This window comes from Rattus norvegicus, chromosome 6, assembly GCF_036323735.1.
Source record: "Rattus norvegicus strain BN/NHsdMcwi chromosome 6, GRCr8, whole genome shotgun sequence".
Taxonomy (NCBI): Eukaryota; Metazoa; Chordata; class Mammalia; order Rodentia; family Muridae; genus Rattus; species Rattus norvegicus.
In genome coordinates this window covers 111,215,950-111,236,075 of record NC_086024.1, presented here as the reverse complement: position 1 = coordinate 111,236,075, position 20,126 = coordinate 111,215,950, and the positions used below count along the sequence as shown (strand labels likewise).

Below are 20,126 nucleotides of genomic sequence, written 5' to 3'. Positions count from 1 at the left end.
TTTACAAAGAACACAGATGAAGAGATATGCTCAGATGACATGTGGAGTAAGGGACAGAGCTGCCTGCCCTCTCTCTGGCACTGAACCTGCCAGGACCCTCACATGTTCAACTGTCTAGCTCTCCTAACCTAGTACTTTGGGGATGTAGTGGAAGCGTCACTAAGTGTGTGTAACTGATAAAGTAGCTGGTCACGGTGATCATGTTAAAACTTCAATCTTGCCTGCTTCCTGAAGGTTGAGTGGCAGACTGAAACCCCAACCCTCTTACCAGGACTTAGACTTTGCTAGGACCTGTGACCATCCTGAAATCACTAGAGCCTGCCAGTCACCAAGCAAACCATTAGCATACAAAAGAAACACTGGTGATGCCACAGATTCTAGAAATGAAAAACAAGAGGACAGTTCCAGGTATCCAAGGTGACTGTACCATTGCCCTTCTACTAGCAATGTACTAGCAGGCTAGCCACCATGCATCTGGCTTTCAGAGGCACTTGGTGTTATCTAACTCTTAAAGCCATTTTAACAGGTATATTCAGTACCATATATTTTAATTTGTATTCTGCTAATGCCTAATGATGTTGACAATCTTTAACTGACCACACATAAATTCCCCTTGACACATCTATCTAAAGTTTTCCCTATTTTGCTAAATTTGTTTGATTTACTAAATACATATATACATACATATATTTATATGTATACACACACCATACATCTATATACTAAATCTTTAGTATTCGTATTCACTAAATCTTTTTTCCATTTTTAAAACTACTGAGTTATCGGAGATTGAATACTGTGGAAAAAAACTCTTAATCAGATACATGTTTATAAATACTTCTCCTGTTCTGACTTGTTTTCTCACTTTCTTAAAAGTCTTTCCACTCTGGTGAAGTCTCTTGTGTTTCTATCCAAACCTCGTCACATCTAAGAAACCTCTGTCTAAGCAAAGATCATCAAAATCTCCTTTGTACAAATTTGTGTTTAGAATTTACATCTGTAATCTTTATTCCAAATGGTTTTTTTCTTAAGATTTATATATTTTATTTATATGAGTACACTATAGCTGTCTTCAGCCACACCAGAAGACCCCATTACAGATGCTTGTGAGCCACCATGTGGTTGCTGGGATTTGAACTCAGGACCTCTGGAAGAGCAGCCAGTGCTCTTAACTGCTGGGCCAGTTCTCCAACTCCCAAATGGGTTTTTAAAACCTGATTTAAAAGTGTAAAATCTATCCTAAAACAGATTTAAACATAAATAAAAAAGATGTTTTAAGCCTGACTTTTAATAAATATGCTCAAATTTTCAGACTGAAAGAATTAAAATTGTAAGGTCCCACCTCGCAGAGCTACAGCATGAGACCCTGTCCCAACATAGACACTAAATGATCTGTCATTAAAATTAATGGCCTATGAGTTGACAGCCAGACTAATGTTATCCTTCAAGTTTGTTGGAAACAATCGGAAACCATCATCACGTAAGAAGGAAGTGTTAAGCTAGAATCTGATCTCAATTTGTTTGTTGTGTCTTCAGAATCCTAATTTATTTATTTTGTTTGTTTCTTTGAGACATCTGGCATTGACTTGTTCTGTAGCCAAGGCTGGCATAAACTTCTCATCCTCCTGCTTCTGTGTCCCAAGTGTCCTTAGATTATAAGCATGTGCCATCACACCCTGCTTGGAATCCATTATGCCCAAGGAAAATGCACCATATTAAGACATGAGCTGAATCATTCTTTAACAGAAATGAAAATGTAACAGTGAAAGGAAAGGTGAGAAGGGAGATCCCATCCACATGAGATGCTGAGAACAGCCTCAATTTTAGGAAAGAGAATTAGAAACTGTCTCTTTAAAAACTTGCACATCTCCATAGTCCTTGAAGAGTCTATACCTCATAAGGATATGATATGAACATCCCAGTCTCAAGTGTGGGCTATGGCACTTCCTAAGCTGCTTCTTTTTCCATTTCCCCCTAAGAACACTAAATCTCTCCACTGGCTACGTGTTCCAATGACAGCCACCTTTAAACCCTACAGAGAACCAAGAGGAGCATTACCTGGGGAAGTGGTTAACCTTTTGTGCTTCAGAGAGGGTTCGAAGTAAGAAGGGCTTTAGGTGGGATCCTGTCCACATCAAGTTATAGTCAGTGCTGCTTGGGTGAACCTAGGCACAAAAGACACATGGAAAACAAACAAACAAAATCAGCAGCAGCCGTCTCCAGAGGGGCAAAGGCAGAGAGTCAGCGGTTTCTCACCTACAGAGGCCTTTCAGCATGACCCAGTTCCTACACAAGCCTACTGATTACTGCAGCAAACAAGATAATGAGGGTTAAAGAGAGAGAGCTAGGGAGAGCTCAAACCCTTCTGCACAAGTCAATGATCTCTAACACACTTACATATCAAAGTATGCTCAAGACTGAACCTCAAACTCCATTTTCTCAGACCTTCCTTATGTCCTTGTACATCGTAACTAAAGCCAAATCCACTGAGCCAAGCTCAGTGGTTAGGAGTATGTACTGTTCTTACAAAGAACAATTCCTAGCAACTCCACTGGGTGGCTCAATAACCACCTAAAACTCCAGCTGCAGGAGATGCTGATGCCTCTGGCCTCCATGGGCACCTACATTCCCATGCACAGACCCATATACAGACATGTAACTAAGAATTACAACAGTGAATATAAACAATTTTAAGCCCTAGATTCCCTTCATTCATTAGAATCCATTTGTCCATTCATTATTAATTATGTACTCTGACCATACAACACATTAGGACAATGGCAAACGCTGGAGATAGAAAAGCACCAAAACAGGACATAAAGAGTATGAGGTCCCCAAGTGTCCCCTGTTGATACCAACCGAGAATAAGCAGCTAGCAGGCAGGCTTTCAGCAGTAGGATCAGCAGTAATGGACTACAGGGCACCTGCACCTATCCTTGTCAATGACCACATTTCAGTTCCCAGTTTCCACAGGGGATGACTTGATTCTGGATATTAAAGTACCTGTCAGTCACCCACCCATCCTCTTCTCTGAGACTTACGACCTAAGCCCAACAATCCTATCACAAAAAAAGGCACAAGGACAATGAATAGAGTCCAGTGACTTTCACAACAGTGTCTTGAGATAACCCTAGAGATCACTGACCTTTGGTCCCCAAGGATGCTGTCACCTCTCTCCTTCTAAAACAGCCTCTGCTTCTATGAGCCACCATTTCCACAGCATTCTACAACTCTGCCTTTGAGTCTGGTTAGAGTCTAATTCTGTTTTATCAGAAAATTTGTCATGGGCAACTCTGCCCAAGTCTAAGAACATCACATGAAAAAGGGGAGGGGGGTCCTGTGGAAATGCTTCCCATGTGCCACAAGGAGAAACTGCTGGTAGTGCCAGGTTCTGTAGAGCCTCTAATCACTGGTCCCGTTGGCTTCCTAGTGCTGCCTGCCTCTGCGGATGGATAAAGTCAGTTAGGTAGCTAGGATTTCAGCTTTTGAAGTGATCAGGTGAGGTGAGGTCATAAAAATGAGCTTACTTCATGAAATCCATGGGCTGTCAGAATGCTTCGCACCAGGCGACTGTCCGTTCTCACAATCTTATAAGATAAATGATAACGTTCTAAAGAAAAGCACAGAATCAAGTTTAGTAGCCGCAAAGTTTAATTACAAAGACAAAAGAAAAGAGCAACATGGAAGTTTGCTTAATTACTCAATAGTGTAGCATACATCAGCTGAGGATGCTTGGACCAATACAATAAACATACTGTAAGCAGTGTGTTGTGATGGGGGAGGGGCATGTGCACACCAAGCCCTGCACAGAAGCCCTGTGCAGAAGGACACAGGACAACTCTGTGCAGTCATTTCCCTTCCTCCTCCCTTCCATGGGCTCCAAGCACTGAACTCGGGTCCTCAGGCCTCAGGCTTGCAGGACAAGCCCTGTCTTCTTGCCATCCAAAGACCAAGCAAGCATTCTTTTTTTTTTTTTTTTTTTTTTTTTTTTGGTTCTTTTTTTCGGAGCTGGGGACCGAACCCAGGGCCTTGCGCTTCCTAGGCAAGCGCTCTACCACTGAGCTAAATCCCCAACCCCCCAAGCAAGCATTCTTAAGCTGAGACCACAAAGTTCACTCAATACCAAAAGGGACAGAAGCCTACATCTTTGTTTTCACCTGTTTCCAGATGAAACTTAACAATGCTTTCAATAAGGAATGTCAGCAACAGAAGCAGATAGTGTGGCAGTGCTGTCAAACATGAAGAGATCGACACTAGGCATTAAGTTCACTTCCCAGCGGCTGCAGCATTCACAGTACTCACAAGTTTAACAAACTAGCGCATTAGCAAAATCTACAGTATGTCTGGGATCTGGGGGTTGGGACACATTTTTATTGTGCACTCCTGCATCAAGGATTACGGGCTTGCACCACCATATTTGGCTGTTTGTCTTTTTAATTACTGTATTTCAATACAACCCACTTCATTTCTATCCATTTGTCTATTTATCCACCTTAAAATCATTACAGCGGGAAGAAGCCCTCCTGCTTTCCAGACTGAGAACTGTAGGTGCTGCGTTGACAAGGATAAGAGCTCCAGTTCCATCCAACCCTCCCTGGTGCAAATGCCGAGTATCAGCACATCTCAGACCAGAGGTCTCTCCCATGGGAAAGGCCAGCAGAGACCTGCAACTGCTCCTTTTAAGTAGGCCTGCGCATGCTTCCTGTCCAGCTTCTCACCAGCCTCCCGACATTGTGCACACTTCCTGCTGGCCCCTGGAGACAGAAGCTGTGCCGTGACAGTGTTTGAAAGGAAAATCAATAATCATGTGAACATTTACTCTGAGCTATGGAATTAATTCTTTCTATATGCCCCTACAAACAATCTTAGCTAAAAATTCTATGGAAATTCTTTTAGCCATTGTGTTTGTTTGTTTGTTTGTTTGTTTGTGGGACAAAGTTTACTCCAGTCCAGGTTGGAGTGATAGATGATCCTGCCTCAGTCTCCCAAGTTTTGAAACTACAAGCACAAGCCTGACCGCCTGGCTCCAGATCCGTGTTTTAAAGGCCTGTATCCTGAACAACTGTGAGTGAGTACAATGCAGACACTTGCAAGTACACAGAGCAGGGCTCAGCCCCATCATCAAGGACAACATTTATAGGGAAAGCTTCACAAACCCCTGCTGCACCCACAAAGACATTAGGGCCACTGGAAGTTTTAATATGCGCTGACCCACAAAGATGGCCATGGAGAAGCCAGACTTTTTCTAAAGCCCAGCCACAAGTTTTTTCCCAGCAGCCCCCTGCCATTACACTTTCTTTATAGTATCACTGAAGTTAAAAATGGCAGAGTCCTGCGTATTTGTTTCAGTGCAGAACAAAATGTCAAGAGCAGTAGAGTGCTATGGAATGTTCAGACTCTAAAGAAGGGAGGCTGGAACCATCCTGCTGGACCCCGTAAGACAGAGGTGTTCAAAATTAATTGGAAACATGTCACAAAGAGCTTGAGTGGGCTCCCAAGGGACAAGTTTGAGACACTCTAACCTAACAGTGATGAAACAACAGGGTAGATTATAATGCAGTTATGAAGAAACAGAGATGCTCATGCCTAAGACAGGTGGTGTACATTTGCTTTTGCTGCTGTAACAAACATGCTCGGCAGCTTAAACACAAATTTGTAATCTCCATGGTAACACAGGCCCCACCAGTGTAAAGCAAGGCTGTGATCATCAGGCTCTGCTCCCTTCCGTGGACTCCAGGGAGGATTTGGATCCTTCACTTCCCAGCTTCCAGTGGCCACCTCCACTCAGTGCTTTGTGCCCTATGCTCCCCTCTCTGACTTTCAAAGGCAACAATGTCCTTTTTCACCTTGTATCACTCTGGCCAGGCTGGCTTCTCCTTCCATGTTAAGGAACCCTTTGGTTGCATTAGACTTGACACTCTGGGGTAATCCAGGGTAATCGTCTTACTTGAAGGTCGACCGACCAAGTAACAATTTTAATTCCCCTTTACCTGAAAGCTTTATAGCCATAGGTTGCAGAGATAAAGACACAGACACACTGGGTACCTACCGTAACCACCCTCTGCTCCCTATACATTCACACTCCTCTCTACTGCGCAATAAATTCAACCCATCCCAACATCCCTGTCAGCTCAACTCAAAATCTAAATATCTCATTTAGATTTATCAGCTTGGTATCCCTTAATGTCATCATCTAAATCAGTATGATTCACCTTGGGGCAAAACTGCTCTCCATCAGTGAACCCACAACAAATGATAAGTTCCCCAAATAGGGTGAACAGAACTCTAGCTACATGGAGGCTGGTTCACATTGGGAGAGAATTTAAGGAGGAAAAAGGTGTCACAGTATGGATTTATAGATTCGAAACCTGGCAAGTTCAAGTCCTATTTGTTCCCAGGTCTTTGAGCCACGTTCTGTGACTCACAGGCCTGCCCTCGCCCTGAGGCTCCACCTCTGGAGTAATCCTTACTCTTTCACAAAAGTCAGCACTTATTTACAGCCGAGTAGTTTTGTCATCTGGGTCCCTGCTGGCGGTGTGGTGGTCTCACAGCTTTCCTTTCTGCCTTAGACTGAAAGTGAGTGCCTTTCTCACTCAGCCCAAGCTGGCAGTGTATTTGCTGGTAAAGCACTCTAAAGAATCCTGCAGGTCCCATATATGTGGCCTCACTCACTCAAGGGAGTCTTCCACAGAACCATCCTCCACAATCTCCTGTCAAAGAGCTCTGACATCCTTTCCCACCCTGAGCCCCAGAGCAGAACTAGTCCTTCCCACAGCCTGTCACTGTCACTTCTCCCCTCCCTCCAAGGACCTCCTGGCTATCTCCTTATCTTCTAACTCCCACCTCTACCCTCATTCCCCTCTGAATGCATCACAGTCATGGGTTATGGGAAAGAAGAGATGGTCACCTTTGGGGACTATTAATCTGTCCAATACAAACAGAAAATCTAGCTAATGACTGTGGAAAGCACATCGGTATAGCTCTCAGTTGATAGAATGCTAGCCCTGGGTTAGATCCCAGCACTACGTGAATGGGTATGGTGGTACACAATCCTAATCCCAGCACCTGGGAGGCAGAGGCAGGAGGATCAGATCAAGGTCATCCTCAGCTACAAATCAAGTTCAAGGTCAGTCTGGGCTAAGCTTGCCTTAAAAAAAAAAAAAAAAACTTTGTGAAACTGGGAAAATGGCTCATGAATAAGGAATTGGGGCAGCGAGCATCCCACTACTTCTCCAGAAACTCAGAGACAGAGAGACACTAACGAGGTCAAAGGCTCACACCACACAGATAAGCACTGTAACTGCTGTACCACTCCTCCATCTTGCCCAAAGATGTTTGTGACAGATTTAGGAAAATGAAAGAAAATCTGAATCCTGAATTATCACAATTGCTATCACTAATAGTTCCACTTCTGTACTTGCAAAGCCAAAACAAACCTGCCGGGTGTCTTAGCCCTGTAATCCCAACACTCAAAACATGCAGGTAGGAAGACCCTTGAGTTCACAGCCAGTCTGAGCGACAAAGTGAGACTTTATTCAATAAAAGCTAAAATAAATTTTCAAATTCAAAAACAGTAAGAGTCAAAGCATCACCAAGTACACAGTTCCCTCTAGAGGCAAGTGATGCTCACCTCTGTGCATACCTCAGGGCCACACCACGAGGAAGGGAGCCTGCTTGAGGATGACAGGAGGAGGAAAAAGAGAGGATGGAGCCACAGCACAACCACCAGAGCTATCCCACTTCCTGCCTATGACCTTTCATGAATTATGTAGTTTCTCTAGCCTCTACTTCCCCCCTGTAAAACAGAGTTGACAATAACATTAGTTACCTTACAGTACAGCTATAAACGTTACCTGGAGCTGTAAAACAACTGCTACATAGTAAAAATTATTTTTATATAGGTAAAAAAGCAAGTATAACTGCAAAGCTTCTGTAAGGCAAAGGACACTGTTGTTAGGACAAAATGGCAACCAACAGATTGGGAAAAGATCTTTACCAATCCTACATCTGATAGAGGCTAATATCCAATATATACAAAGAACTCAAGAAGTTAGACTCCAAAGAGCCAAATAACCCTATTAAAAGATGGGGTACAGAGCTAAACGAAGAATTCTCAGCTGAGGAACATCAAATGGCTGAGAAGTACCTAAAGAAATGTTCAACATCCTTAGTCATCAGGGAAATGCACATCAAAACAACCCCATGATTCCACTCACACCAGTCAGAATGGCTAAGATCAAAAACTCAGGTGACAGCAGAGACTGGCAAGGATGTGGAGAAAGAGGAACACTCCTCCATTGTTGGTGGGATTGCAAGCTGGTATAATTGCTCTGGAAACAGTCTGGCAGTTAGTCAGAAAATTGGACATTGTACTACCTGAGGACCCAGCTATACCTCTCCTGGGTATACACCCAAAAGATGCTCCAACATACAACAGGACACTGTGTTCATAGCAGCCTTTCTTCAACAGAGGAATGGATACAAAAAATGTGGTACATTTCCACAATGGAGTATTACTCAGCTATCAAAAACAATGACTTCATGAAATTCATAGGTAAATGGATGGAACTAGAAAATATCATCCTGAGAAAGGTAGCCTAATCACAAGAAAACACACAGGATATGCACGCACTGGTAAGTGGATATTAGCCTAAAAGCTTGAATTACCCAAGATACAATCCACAGACCACATGAAGCTCAAGAATAAGGATGACCAAAGTGTAAGTGTTTCAGTCCTTAAAAGGGGGAACAAAAATATCCATAGGAGGGGATATGGAGATAACGTTTGGGGCAGAGACTAAAGAAATGGCCATTTAGAGCCTGCCCCACCTGGGGATCCAGCCCATACACATACAGCCACCAAAACTAGACAACATTGATGAAGCCAAGCAGCGCATGCTGACAGGAGCCTGATATAGCCGTCTCCTGAGAGGCTCAACCAGAGCATGATAAATACAGAGGCGAATGCTAGCAGCAAACCACTGAACTGAGAACAGGATCCTCATTGGAGGAATTAGAGAAAGGATTAAAGGAGCTGAAGGGGCTTTCAACCCCATAAGAACAACAATACCAATCAACCAGACCTTCCAGGGACTAAACCACTACCCAAAGAGTACACATGGCACCAGCTGCATATGTAGCAGAGGATGGCCTTGTTGAGCACCAATGTGAGGAGAAGCCCTTAGTCCTGCCAAGGCTGGACATGCCCCCCAGCCCCCACAGTGTAGAGGAATGTCGGGGCAAGGAGGCAGGAAGGGGGGATGGTTGGGGAGGGGGAACAACCTTATAGAAGAAGGGAGAGGGAGATGGGATAGGGGGCTTATGGACAGGAAACCAGGAAAGGGAATAACATTTGAAATGTAAATAAAAAATATCCAATAAAAAAGCAAATATATAGTGAAATAAAGATTATATATTTTAATACTTATTATCATACATAGTAAATCATATATCTGATATAGCAAACAAATTGAGTGAGAATGTGTGTGTGTGTGTGTGTGTGAGAGAGAGAGAGAGAGAGAGAGAGAGAGAGAGAGAGAGAGAGAGAGAGAGCACCGTGTGTGTGGTGCATGTACAAGTATGAGCAGGTGTGAATGCCCAGAGGACAGAGCTTAATGTCAGGTGTCCTACTCTGTTACTCTCCACCATAGTCCCTTGAGACAGGGTCTCTCCCAAGACCTAGAGCTGGGCTCATAGCCAACAAGCTCTAATAATCCTGGTTATGCTGGGGTTTCAAGAGCACACAGTGGCACCAGTTTTATGTGGCTGCTGGGGATTCAAACTCATGCGCTCATGTTTGCAAGCAATTTAAACCACTATGCCATCTCCCCAGACTCCACTTAGGAGGTATCTAAGGACCAGATCCAGCTTAAAGACATACTCTTTGACCTGCGGTTTTAAATAAAGGTGAATTAAAAATTATCTTTGAAAATTGAAAACAACACATACAAATCTAGTCTTTCAAAACCTTTCTATGTTGATGTGATAGGACAAGCACAGTTAGACATTACTTCTCAGTGGGCCTAGCATGTAAGTTCATGGGCTGAGTAAAGCAAACCACCATCTCCTATGGGGAGGGCATCGTCCATTCCATGGATGCCTACTGAGGCAGTGGCAGTGTCATTCTCCTTCTCCCTCCCCTCCTGCTCTCCACCTCCTTCCCTCAGATACACTCAAGCTAGAATTGTACTGTAACCTGAACCTACCCCACTGCCCAGAAAGAACCATATCTTCGTCCATGTAAGAACAAGAGAGGACCTGATCCTTAGCTGCCAACAAACCGCCAAACACCCTGCTTCTCAACCTGTGCAGAAACTCCGCATCAACTCTACACAGGACTGCACTGTCTTCTTCCATAAATGCTCACAAGTACCCCAGCAAGCAATGTGAAACACTAGGACCCCCAAAGTTCCAGGACTGGCTGCAACAGAGCAGACAAAAACAAGGAACCAACTGACAGCACAGAGGTACCCTAGACAACAGGGACGTCCCTACTGGTGCCCTCTTCTGGCCATCACCAGCACTTCACACATGGTACACTCACATACTGACAAAACACTCAAACATAACATTAAAATAAATGGTGAATGGTGTTACACACCTAAAACCCCAGCACATGGGAGGCTGAGGCAGGAGGATCTAGAATCTGGGATGAGCCCAGGCTACATGATAAGGTGCTGTCTCAAGAAACAAAGCATGCAAACAAAACAATAGCATGGGAACCCAGAAGGAAGATATAAATGATATATTTGCTTTTCAAAATGTACTGAGTAGAGCCAGCGAGAGAGGTAAGCCATCTGAATTCAATCACAGGGACCAATTCCTGAAAGTTGTCCTCTGATTGTGCATTCGTGTGCACACATTCTCTCTATATAGGCACAAATAAACACTTTAAAGATACAAGTATAAACTCTTCAATGGTTCCTGGTATAGCAATGTTCTAATATCAGAAAGTTAATTCCACACCCAAGTTCTGGAGAACAGTATTCACCAACCACATCTGACTAATGAGAACTTGACATGGAACCGGAATGACACCGAGCCAGATGTTTTATTTTACTTAACTTTAACTGATTACATTTAGAAGTTTAAGATGGAACGCTTAATAAACTAGTGTGCTGGCACAAGCCTGAACTCCCAGCACCAAGGAAGTGCCGCTAGGAGCACAAGTTCAAAGTCATCGGTCAGCACAGCCTATGTAAAAGGAAGTCTCAAACCTAAACAAACAAACTTAAACAAATAAATGAATGCTTGATTAAATTTAGAAGACAGGCTAGGGTGTAGCCCCATGATACAGAACAAGATCTGTATGGACAAGACCCTGGGGCTCAATCCCCAACAACTAAATACAAAAACAAAACAGACAAGAGGATGGAAAGTTCCAGAGCAGCAGATGTGGCATAGTGAGACCTTGTCTCAACAAATACTAGAAAACACCTTTGAGGGGCTGGAGAGATGGCTCAGAGGTTAAGAGCACTGGCTGCTCTTCCAGAGTCCTAGCAAACACATGGCAGCTCACAACTATCTGTAACTAGATCCAGAGGATCTGACACCCTCAACAGACATGGAGGCAGAATATTAATACACGTGAAAATAAAACCTTAAAAATAAATCTTTGAAACAACTCTATGATTTTACTTTTTCAACTACAATGTTCATGAAGTCTAAACTGAAATACTCAGTGAGTGTAGAAAACATACTCAATATAAAATATTATGAGTTTTTTATATTGAGTAAATGTAATATTGGGATCTATTGGGTTAAATAAAACACATTGTTTCCCAGTTTAAAACTATACACGTGGGCTGGAGAGATGGCTCAGTAGTTAAGAGCACTGACTGCTCTTCCAGAGGTCCTGAGTTCAAATCCCAGCAACCACATGGTGGCTCACAACCATCTGTAATAAGATCTGATGCCCTCTTCTGGTGTGTCTGAAGACAACTACAGTGTACTTATATAGAATAAATAATTAAATCTTTAAAAAAAGAAAAAACTACACGCACATCTCGCATCACTTTCAATGCTAGTCTATGAAAATCTAAATGTATGTCTTTTGAATAATGTGTGTTATCACTGAAAAACCAATGCTATTTCTATGTAAAAGTACATACGAGCAGGAGGGCTTGACTATGGAAAGAAAAGCCACGTTCCTAGAGTATCTCACAGGTAAAGCATAGAAATCATACTAAACCAAATCATTAAAAGTCAATTCAAGAAATAATCAACAGATAAACAGAACTACGAAGCCAGCACATGACACTACAGGATCAGCAGGACATAGTTAATGCCCCAGATAACTTCTCAAAGGGATTTAACTACTTAAGATCTGAGCAGACAGACCACATGACCTACTATTTTAGAGAAAGAAAAATATTACAGATCGACTGTGTTAATTCAGAAAACCAAGTCTGGTGGTGGTGGTGCACACCTCTAATCCCAGCACTTGGGAGACAGAGGCAGGCAGATCTCTATAAGTTCGAGGACAGTCTGGTCTACAGAATGAGTTTCAGGACAGCCAGGGTTACACAGAGAAACTCTGTCTCAAAAACCCAAACAAACAAACAAAATAATAATTCAGGAAGCCAAAGCCTATATTAGCAAAAGTCATTAAAACTGTCATTTACATTAAAAAAAAACTAAAGGAACTTAGGGAAATAAAGAACAAACTTGATAATATATAGTTAAAATAAATTTAATAGCTTTTTCCTTTTTTTTTTTTCAGACAGATCTTGCTATGAAGCCCTGACTGTTCTTCAAACTAAAATCCCCACTGCCTTAGCCTCCAGCCTCCAGTTACAAATATGAACCACCAGAACCTTAAGCTATGGAAAGGAGAGTGTAACATACTGTGCATCCCAGAAATCTCTAATCGCTTCAACAGTGGGAGACGAAGCTGTTGAGTATTATTTTCCACTAAACGGAAGTTACTCCAAGAAAATGAAAAGGAAAAAGACAAAGATGCTGTTCTGTTTACTGCCACGGAATGCATAGGTTGTTTTAACAGAATGAGCACACCAAAAGCAGCACATTGTAAGGACACTGTCTGAACTTACTCACTTCTGTTCTTTTTATCCACATTTGTCATTTTGGGTCAAATCATATTTGAGGGATTTTCTCAGTGGTCTTCAATCATTAAGGCTTCAGAGAAAATGAATAAGTCTGGTCCCTTTAAAAGGTAGCCTAGTAATTCACTGAGGGGATTAGAGCACAAGAACCCTTGGGAAGAGAGAAACATTCAAATCCCAAAAGTAAGTTTTCAGTTCTCTCTGAAATCGCTTCTTATGGGGTCATTTAAAAATAGAGCAGCTCCTATTCAGCAAGTAGGGTAAGCAGCCTAAGTTTTGATTGCCTGTTATATGCCAGACATTAGACAATCTCATTTGATCCTTAAGATGCCTTCAAGACAGAGACTGACCCATTTAGCTAACAGTGAAACTGGCAGAAGACTTGACGTGATCTGTCCAAGACACACTCTTCACAATGAAGCTGAAATGTAAACTATTGACCAAGAACACAAGAACGGACTCTGCTACACGACCAGACAGTGCTGATCCATATTATCATAAGCTTTGAAAGCAGATAGAGCTTAACCTTGGGACTCAGAGCTCAATCTATGCACACCTCAAAGGCCAAGATTTCAGAGACAACAAAGTTAATCCTGAACAACCAAAACAATCCTGAGGAACAAAGCTAAAATATTCAGCTTCCTATTTCACTTAAGAGGAGCTGAGTGTGGCTGTCCATGCCTGCAATTCCAATGTAGTCGAGGGCTGGGAGGTAGCTCAGCAATTAAAAGCATGTGCTGATCCGCAGAGCACGCAGACCCAGTTCCCAGCACGTACACAGAGGCTCACAGCCATGTGCATATCCAGTTCCAGGGAGTCCATGACTCTCTTCTGACTTCTAGGGCCCTACACACACATGGGGTGCATACACACATGCAGGCAAAATGCCCAGACATATAAAATAAATCTTTAAAAACATTTTTTAGGAGATAGAGGCAGGAGGGTTGGAGCTCAAGGTCCGCCTTGGCCACAAAACAACCCCGAAACCAGCCAGAACTGCATAAGCGTCTGTCTTTTCTGTTTTTTCAAGTTGGCACCTCTCTGTTTAACTCTGACCATCCTGGAACTTTGCAGACCAGGCTGGCCTCTAACTCACATAGATACACCTGCCTCTACCTCCCAAGTGCTAGGACTATAGGTATGCACCACTAGGCCTGGCAAGAGGCCCTGTTTTAAAAGAAAAAAAGTAATACAGTGGTAATCAGAACTACATTATACTGGCATAAGAATAGCTGTACAGGGCTAGGGAGATGCTCAGTGGTCTAGGGCACTTGCAGGTCTTGCAGAGGACCTGGGTTCGGTTCCCAGCAGACATATGACAGTTTACAGCCATCTGTAACTTGAGTTCCAGAAGATACGGCATGCTCTTCTGGTCTCTGGGGACACCAAACACACACACACACACACACACACACACACACACACACACACACATATTGCACTTGCATGCACTCAAGCAAAACATACATACATATAAAATAAAAACAAATTTAAAAAACGTCTAGACCAATGGCCTGTTGAGCACAGAAGCAGGCTGGAGAGATGATTCATTGGGTTAAGAACACTGAAAACTCTTCCAGAGGACCTGGGTTCAATTCCCAGCACCAATATGGCAGCTCAAAACTGTCTATAACAGACATACAGACATACATGCAGGCAAAACAACAATGCACATAAAATGAAAAAAATGTTTAAAAAGAGTACAGAAACAAATTCATAAATGGATGGTCAAGTGATTCTGACAACAGTGCCACTCAATAGGAAAAGAATACTGTCTTGAACTAATTATGCCAGGGCAATTGCTAATACAGAAAAGAATGATGGTAGACTCTAGCTAGCACTAAAAACAAACTCAACATGGACCAAAGACTATTCAGTTCTAAATAAAAAAGACATAGAAAAATCCAACTTAGGCTAGGCAATGTCTACTCAAACACAATCATTAAAGGCATAACTAAAAACAAAAACTAGATAAGTCAGATCCTGTCACTACAGAAAAGCACTGCTGAGACAAAGTATCTCAGAGAAAGCAAAGCCTGCAAGACTAACCTCCACAGTAGGGAAGCAAAGCACACATCTGCTAAAGACGTCCTTCTCAACTCAGGGACAACAAAGCTCCGTCTGTAAAACGCACAAAGTCCGGAGCAGACACCTCGTCAGACAGACAAGTGCACATGCAAAGACACCCAGGGGTGTCAGGCATTGAGCAAATGCAAACCAAAACCACAAAGCGCTACTGCCTCGCAGGCCCCACGACTCTACTCTATGAGGCTAGGCTGATGGTAGAGAAATACAATCATAATGCAGCGAGGATACGAGGGACACGAGTGAACCGTTGAGAACGCCTACACAAGAGACACAGACACAAAGGCCTCATACACAGTGAATCCATCAGAGGTTCCCAACCTTCCTGAGGCTGTGGCCTTTTAATGCAGTCCTCCATGTTGTGGTGACCCCAACCACAACATTATTTTTGCTGCTATTTTGTAACTGTAATTCTGCTACTGTTATGAATCCCAATGTAAATATTTTTGGACACAGAGTTTGCCAAAGGAACCGCAGCCCACAGGTTGAGAACCACTGATTTTTATGATATGCATAGTGGGGAAATCTATAGGAAACAAAGATCAGTAGTCACAAGGCACTGGCAATATAGAGATGAGGGAGTGGCTGCTCCAGTGATACAATGTCCTCAAACTAGACACCGGAGATAAGTGTGAATGAACTCAATGCCAACTGACTGCACACTCTAAAACGGTCAAAATGGTAAATTCTGGTACATGTTAAGTAACTATAATCTGAAAAATAAACATATAAACATCATTTTGAGAAACCCAGGAAACAATTTAAGAAACTATGAGTAATGTTTCAAGTAACAACCCAAGGCACGCTCTCATGGACAGTCCTCTCTGTCTGTGTCATAGTAACCTTTTCTAAAGTGGCCAGGGACACCATATCTTCTTTCTGCGGGAGAGGTTTCACCTACCTCCAATTATTCGAATATTGTTGTCCTTTGTCAAAATAGCCTCAGCATGGAAAACCAAAACTGGAATTCTCCTGCAGCCTCCAGTCCACATAATACATGGGTGATCCCTACAGGCATAACAAAATGCTTCATTAATTCACAGCTCAAAATCTGAATTAACAGCTGACACAGATGACTATGGTTTGTGGCTACCTCATACTTGGCACTAAAGAGAGCTGTTCCTTACTTCACTTACCCTCTGGCCCGTACTATCAGCAAGAGGCAGAACAAGAAGCAGAAGAGTGTCGGTTACCTGCCTAAGGCCATTCAACCATAGAGCGTAAGAGCAGAGACTCCAAGGACTGCTTCTCACAGTGCTTGCTTCAGCAGAGCTCTGCACAGTGAACTGAGAATCCAGCCTATCCATTCCTTAAATGGAATAGGATCCACATCAAAAGACTTGTTCTCTAAAAAACGTACATGATCACAAAAGCCGGACCGCAGACTGCAGAGCCAGAATCTAGCCTCCCAACCCTAATTTACAACTGTGCTGTAATGTATTATGTGCTGTCTACATAACACATGGGTGATCCCAGGACACCAGTTTTAGAAACTCGCCATCCTTGGGACGTGCCTTGAGCTCCCAAAGCATTACAGTAAAGAAGGCAACTACTGTATCTAGTTTGTCCTCTAGTAAAATGACCTGGATGCTTGCTGTTCCTGATGCTGGAAGTAGAAGAATTAGTTTTCTACTGCTAGGATATGACACAACCGCTGAGAACACCTTGGGGGAGAAAGGTTTTCTTTCAGTTTACATGTCCTGTTAACAGTCCATCACTGAGGGAAGCCAAGGCAGGAACTCCAGCAGGGCAGGAACCTGCAGCAGGAACTGAAGTCTAGCCATGCAGGAACACTGCTTACTGGCTTACTCCTCTTAGGTTGCTCAGGATGGACCCTTCTACATCAATCATTAATCAAGAAAATACCCTACAGACTTGCCTACAGACAAATCTGATGAAGATGTTTTCTCGATTGGAATTCCCTCTCCCTAGATGACCTAAGCTTGTGTCAAGTTGAAAGAGAAAATCCTAACCAACACAGAGCCCGTTTATGAGTGTGTGTGTGTGTGTTTGTGTGTGAGTGTGTGTGTGTGTACACATGTGTGTGCGCACATGCACGCTTACTTTTTCATCTTAGACGCAGGTCAGATGTGTTTTACATTTTACACTTCTGGCATGGGCCCAGATGATCCCTCTTCTCTTCAAATAGAGTTTCTCCACATTTCCTTCTGTGTCAGTGACACAGGAAAAGGAGGCAGAGCCTGGAAAGTAGCCAAAGGTCCTTGTCAAACTGGCACTAGCTACAGACTGGTACCACTGTGCCCTCACATTTACAAACAATAGATGACACTACAGTTAAGAATGCCTGACAAGACTCAGCACCACAATAAACAGATCCACAGCTGCGAAGAGCTGTGGTCCTGGCTGTGGAAGACAAATCTCTGATAGAGAACTCTTTCCACTCAGAGACAATGAAAAGATAAAAGAAGACACAAATTACTAAGATAATTATTAGTAAAGTAACTCAAAAAGCACTTGAGATAGATGCTAAGCTCCAGTTCTCAGGAGCTGGAGAGATGGCTCAGTGGTTAACAGCACTGACTGTTCTTCCAGAACTGACTGAGTTCAATTCCCAGCAACCACATGGTGGCTCACAACCATCTGTAATGGGACGCCCTCACATACATAAAATAAATAAATTAATCTTCAAAAAGATTTTTAAAAAGCCATGCTCTCTGACAGAGGTTGATTACAATAAAAAATAACAGTTTCTCTTTAAGGAAACAAAACAAAAAATAGCAATACTTGCAGGTGGTGTTGAAGGGAAAAAAATCAAAATGATTAGGAAACTAAAAATTGGAAGTTTATATCTTCACTTTACACCTGAAACTGGCATCCAGTAAGAAAGGTTGCTTTGTTAGGTATGAAGTAGTTGGAGATTTATCTGTTTCCATCTCATGTGTATGAATGTTTGCCTGCACACATGCATGTGCACCTAGTATACAAGCCAGAAGGTATCAGACCGCCTAGAAGCGGAGGTTGGAAGCTGCTGCCTGGGTGCTGAGAACTAAACCCAAGTCCTCTGAAAGAGCAGCCAGAGCCCTTAACTGCAGAGGCAACTCTCCAGCTCCATAACGAAGTATATAAATGGTTCAGACTGAGACAGACCAACAGTGCAGCTGACTTAATGAGATCCTAAAATCCTCAGTCCTGGGAGTCAGCATATGCACCTCAAAGACAGAAGCAGCTCAGCCTTCTGCTGCTAAGCATGCTGCATGCTCGCACCTCATTCTTCTCCTGCCTTTCTAGGAGCTCCTGCAGTACCTACTGCTGGCCTTATCAACTGACAGACTGCTACCTTGTAGAAGAGAAATTAAGATTTCTATTTCTTTTCAGTGATTGAAAGAGCCTTAGGTCATTCTTACATGGAAGTTTCCACAGCTATATATTAATTTGTATTTGGGGTGCCCAAGCAAGATACAGAATAGTTTCGGCACACTCGTTATCTGAAACAATGCTATGTGAAGCAAGGACAACGGTGTGGTTAGCTTCAATTGTTAACAGAACGCACCGGGAAGGAGAAATCTCAATTTTGGAATCGAAGCCAACAATGGCAGGCTGTTTGGTGTTCCAGGACTATAAGGTTAATGTTTTAATAAGGCCTGAAGATAAGTCTGTGGGACCTTTTCTGAATCAGTGATTGCTCTGGGAGAGTCCAGCCGCTGCAAGTGGCCCTGGGTGGTAGAGGAGAGCAGGCTGAAGAAACCATGAGTGAGCGAACAGTGAGTGGCGTCCTCCATGGCCTCTGCTTCAGCTCCTGCCCCCAGGTTCCTGCTCTGAGTTCCCGCCCTGACTCCCTTCCTGTCATGATGGACTGGGATCTGGACATGTAAGCTAAAATGAACTCTTTCCTCTCCATGCTGCTTTGGGTCTTGTGCTTTCATCACAGCATCAGAAACCCTAAGTCTGCTTCCCAGAGTAGAAAGTCAGTCTCCGACAGACCAGTCCATGAGCTGATGAAACAGGAGTAACTGTGAAAAATCCATAGTAGACGTCTACAAAAGCTCCATGAGTCTTGATGAGGGCTGGGAAGCCTACTAGTTAGCATTTCTTATTTATGAATATAAGCAACAGTCAGGGTTTTAATGGAGTATCTGTGCTCACATCTAAGCCACTTCTCAGAGATTTAAAAAAGAAAAAACTGAAGGAAACACAAGAGTAAAAGAACAATCTTGGTTGGCATTACATACTTTCTAAAATGAGTAAACGGCACTAAACTGGAAGTAAAATGGTGCATAAAGCAGAGTAACCAGAGGGAATTACCCATTTAATTATCCGGAAGAGTGACCCGAATACACTGTCAAGTCAGTATTTGCTATGAACTAATAATAATAAGCCTTTCCTCAAAACTTAATGCTTTAACTATTTCTCAAATAACGTTAATCTTCTACCCTACAAAGCCTAAATGCATTAGCCAATAAGAACTATGCCTTACATTTATGGCATGCTTCATAACTTTACCAAGTAATTTCATGTGTATTATAGATTTTGAACCTAATCACATCCTTTCAAAACAGGCTGAGAGTTACTCAGATTCCAGAGTACATATTCTAAAGGACTGAGAAACATCTTACACTAAGAATAGTGACTCACTCATGCCTATAATCCCAAGCACTCAGGAAGCTGAGGCAGGAGGATTGCCATGCACTTGAGGCCACCCTGGGTTACCTAGTGAGCTTTAAGTCACCCTGGCCTCCTCAGGAACCTGAATACCCATGGTGCACATAAACTCAAGCAGGCAGGCACACACACACACACACACACACACACACACACACACACACATGCCAGATGTAGTGGGAGCATGGCAACAGAAATGAGAGACCCTACCTCAAAAACAAAACAAACAAACAAACAAGTACACCTGAGCTCCTACCTGCACTTTACACCATCTAAAGCTGATATTCACTCACATGCTCACATGCCTGGAAACACAACAGCCCACCCTTCACATTTCTGACAGATGATAGGAAGTAA

The 20,126-nt window shown here is 42.9% G+C and overlaps 1 protein-coding gene across 14 annotated transcripts in view; it reads right to left on the bottom strand.

Annotated features, from left to right (window-relative positions):
* Positions 1-20,126, bottom strand: part of Ttll5 (tubulin tyrosine ligase like 5) — a 217,845-nt gene that overhangs the window by 195,817 nt on the left and 1,902 nt on the right. For 12 of the 14 annotated variants that reach the window (XM_039113313.2, XM_039113315.2, XM_063261755.1 and 9 more), the window contains exons 3-5: positions 16,051-16,157; positions 3,528-3,610; positions 2,059-2,165 (exon numbers count right to left, since the gene is read on the bottom strand). In XM_039113313.2, the coding sequence (XP_038969241.1) occupies positions 2,059-2,165; positions 3,528-3,610; positions 16,051-16,157 (297 nt within the window). Of the gene's footprint in view, positions 1-2,058; positions 2,172-3,145; positions 3,443-3,527; positions 3,611-16,050; positions 16,158-20,126 lie in introns of those variants that run through there. The other 2 variants (XM_039113316.2, XM_039113319.2) reach the window with 2 other exon arrangements.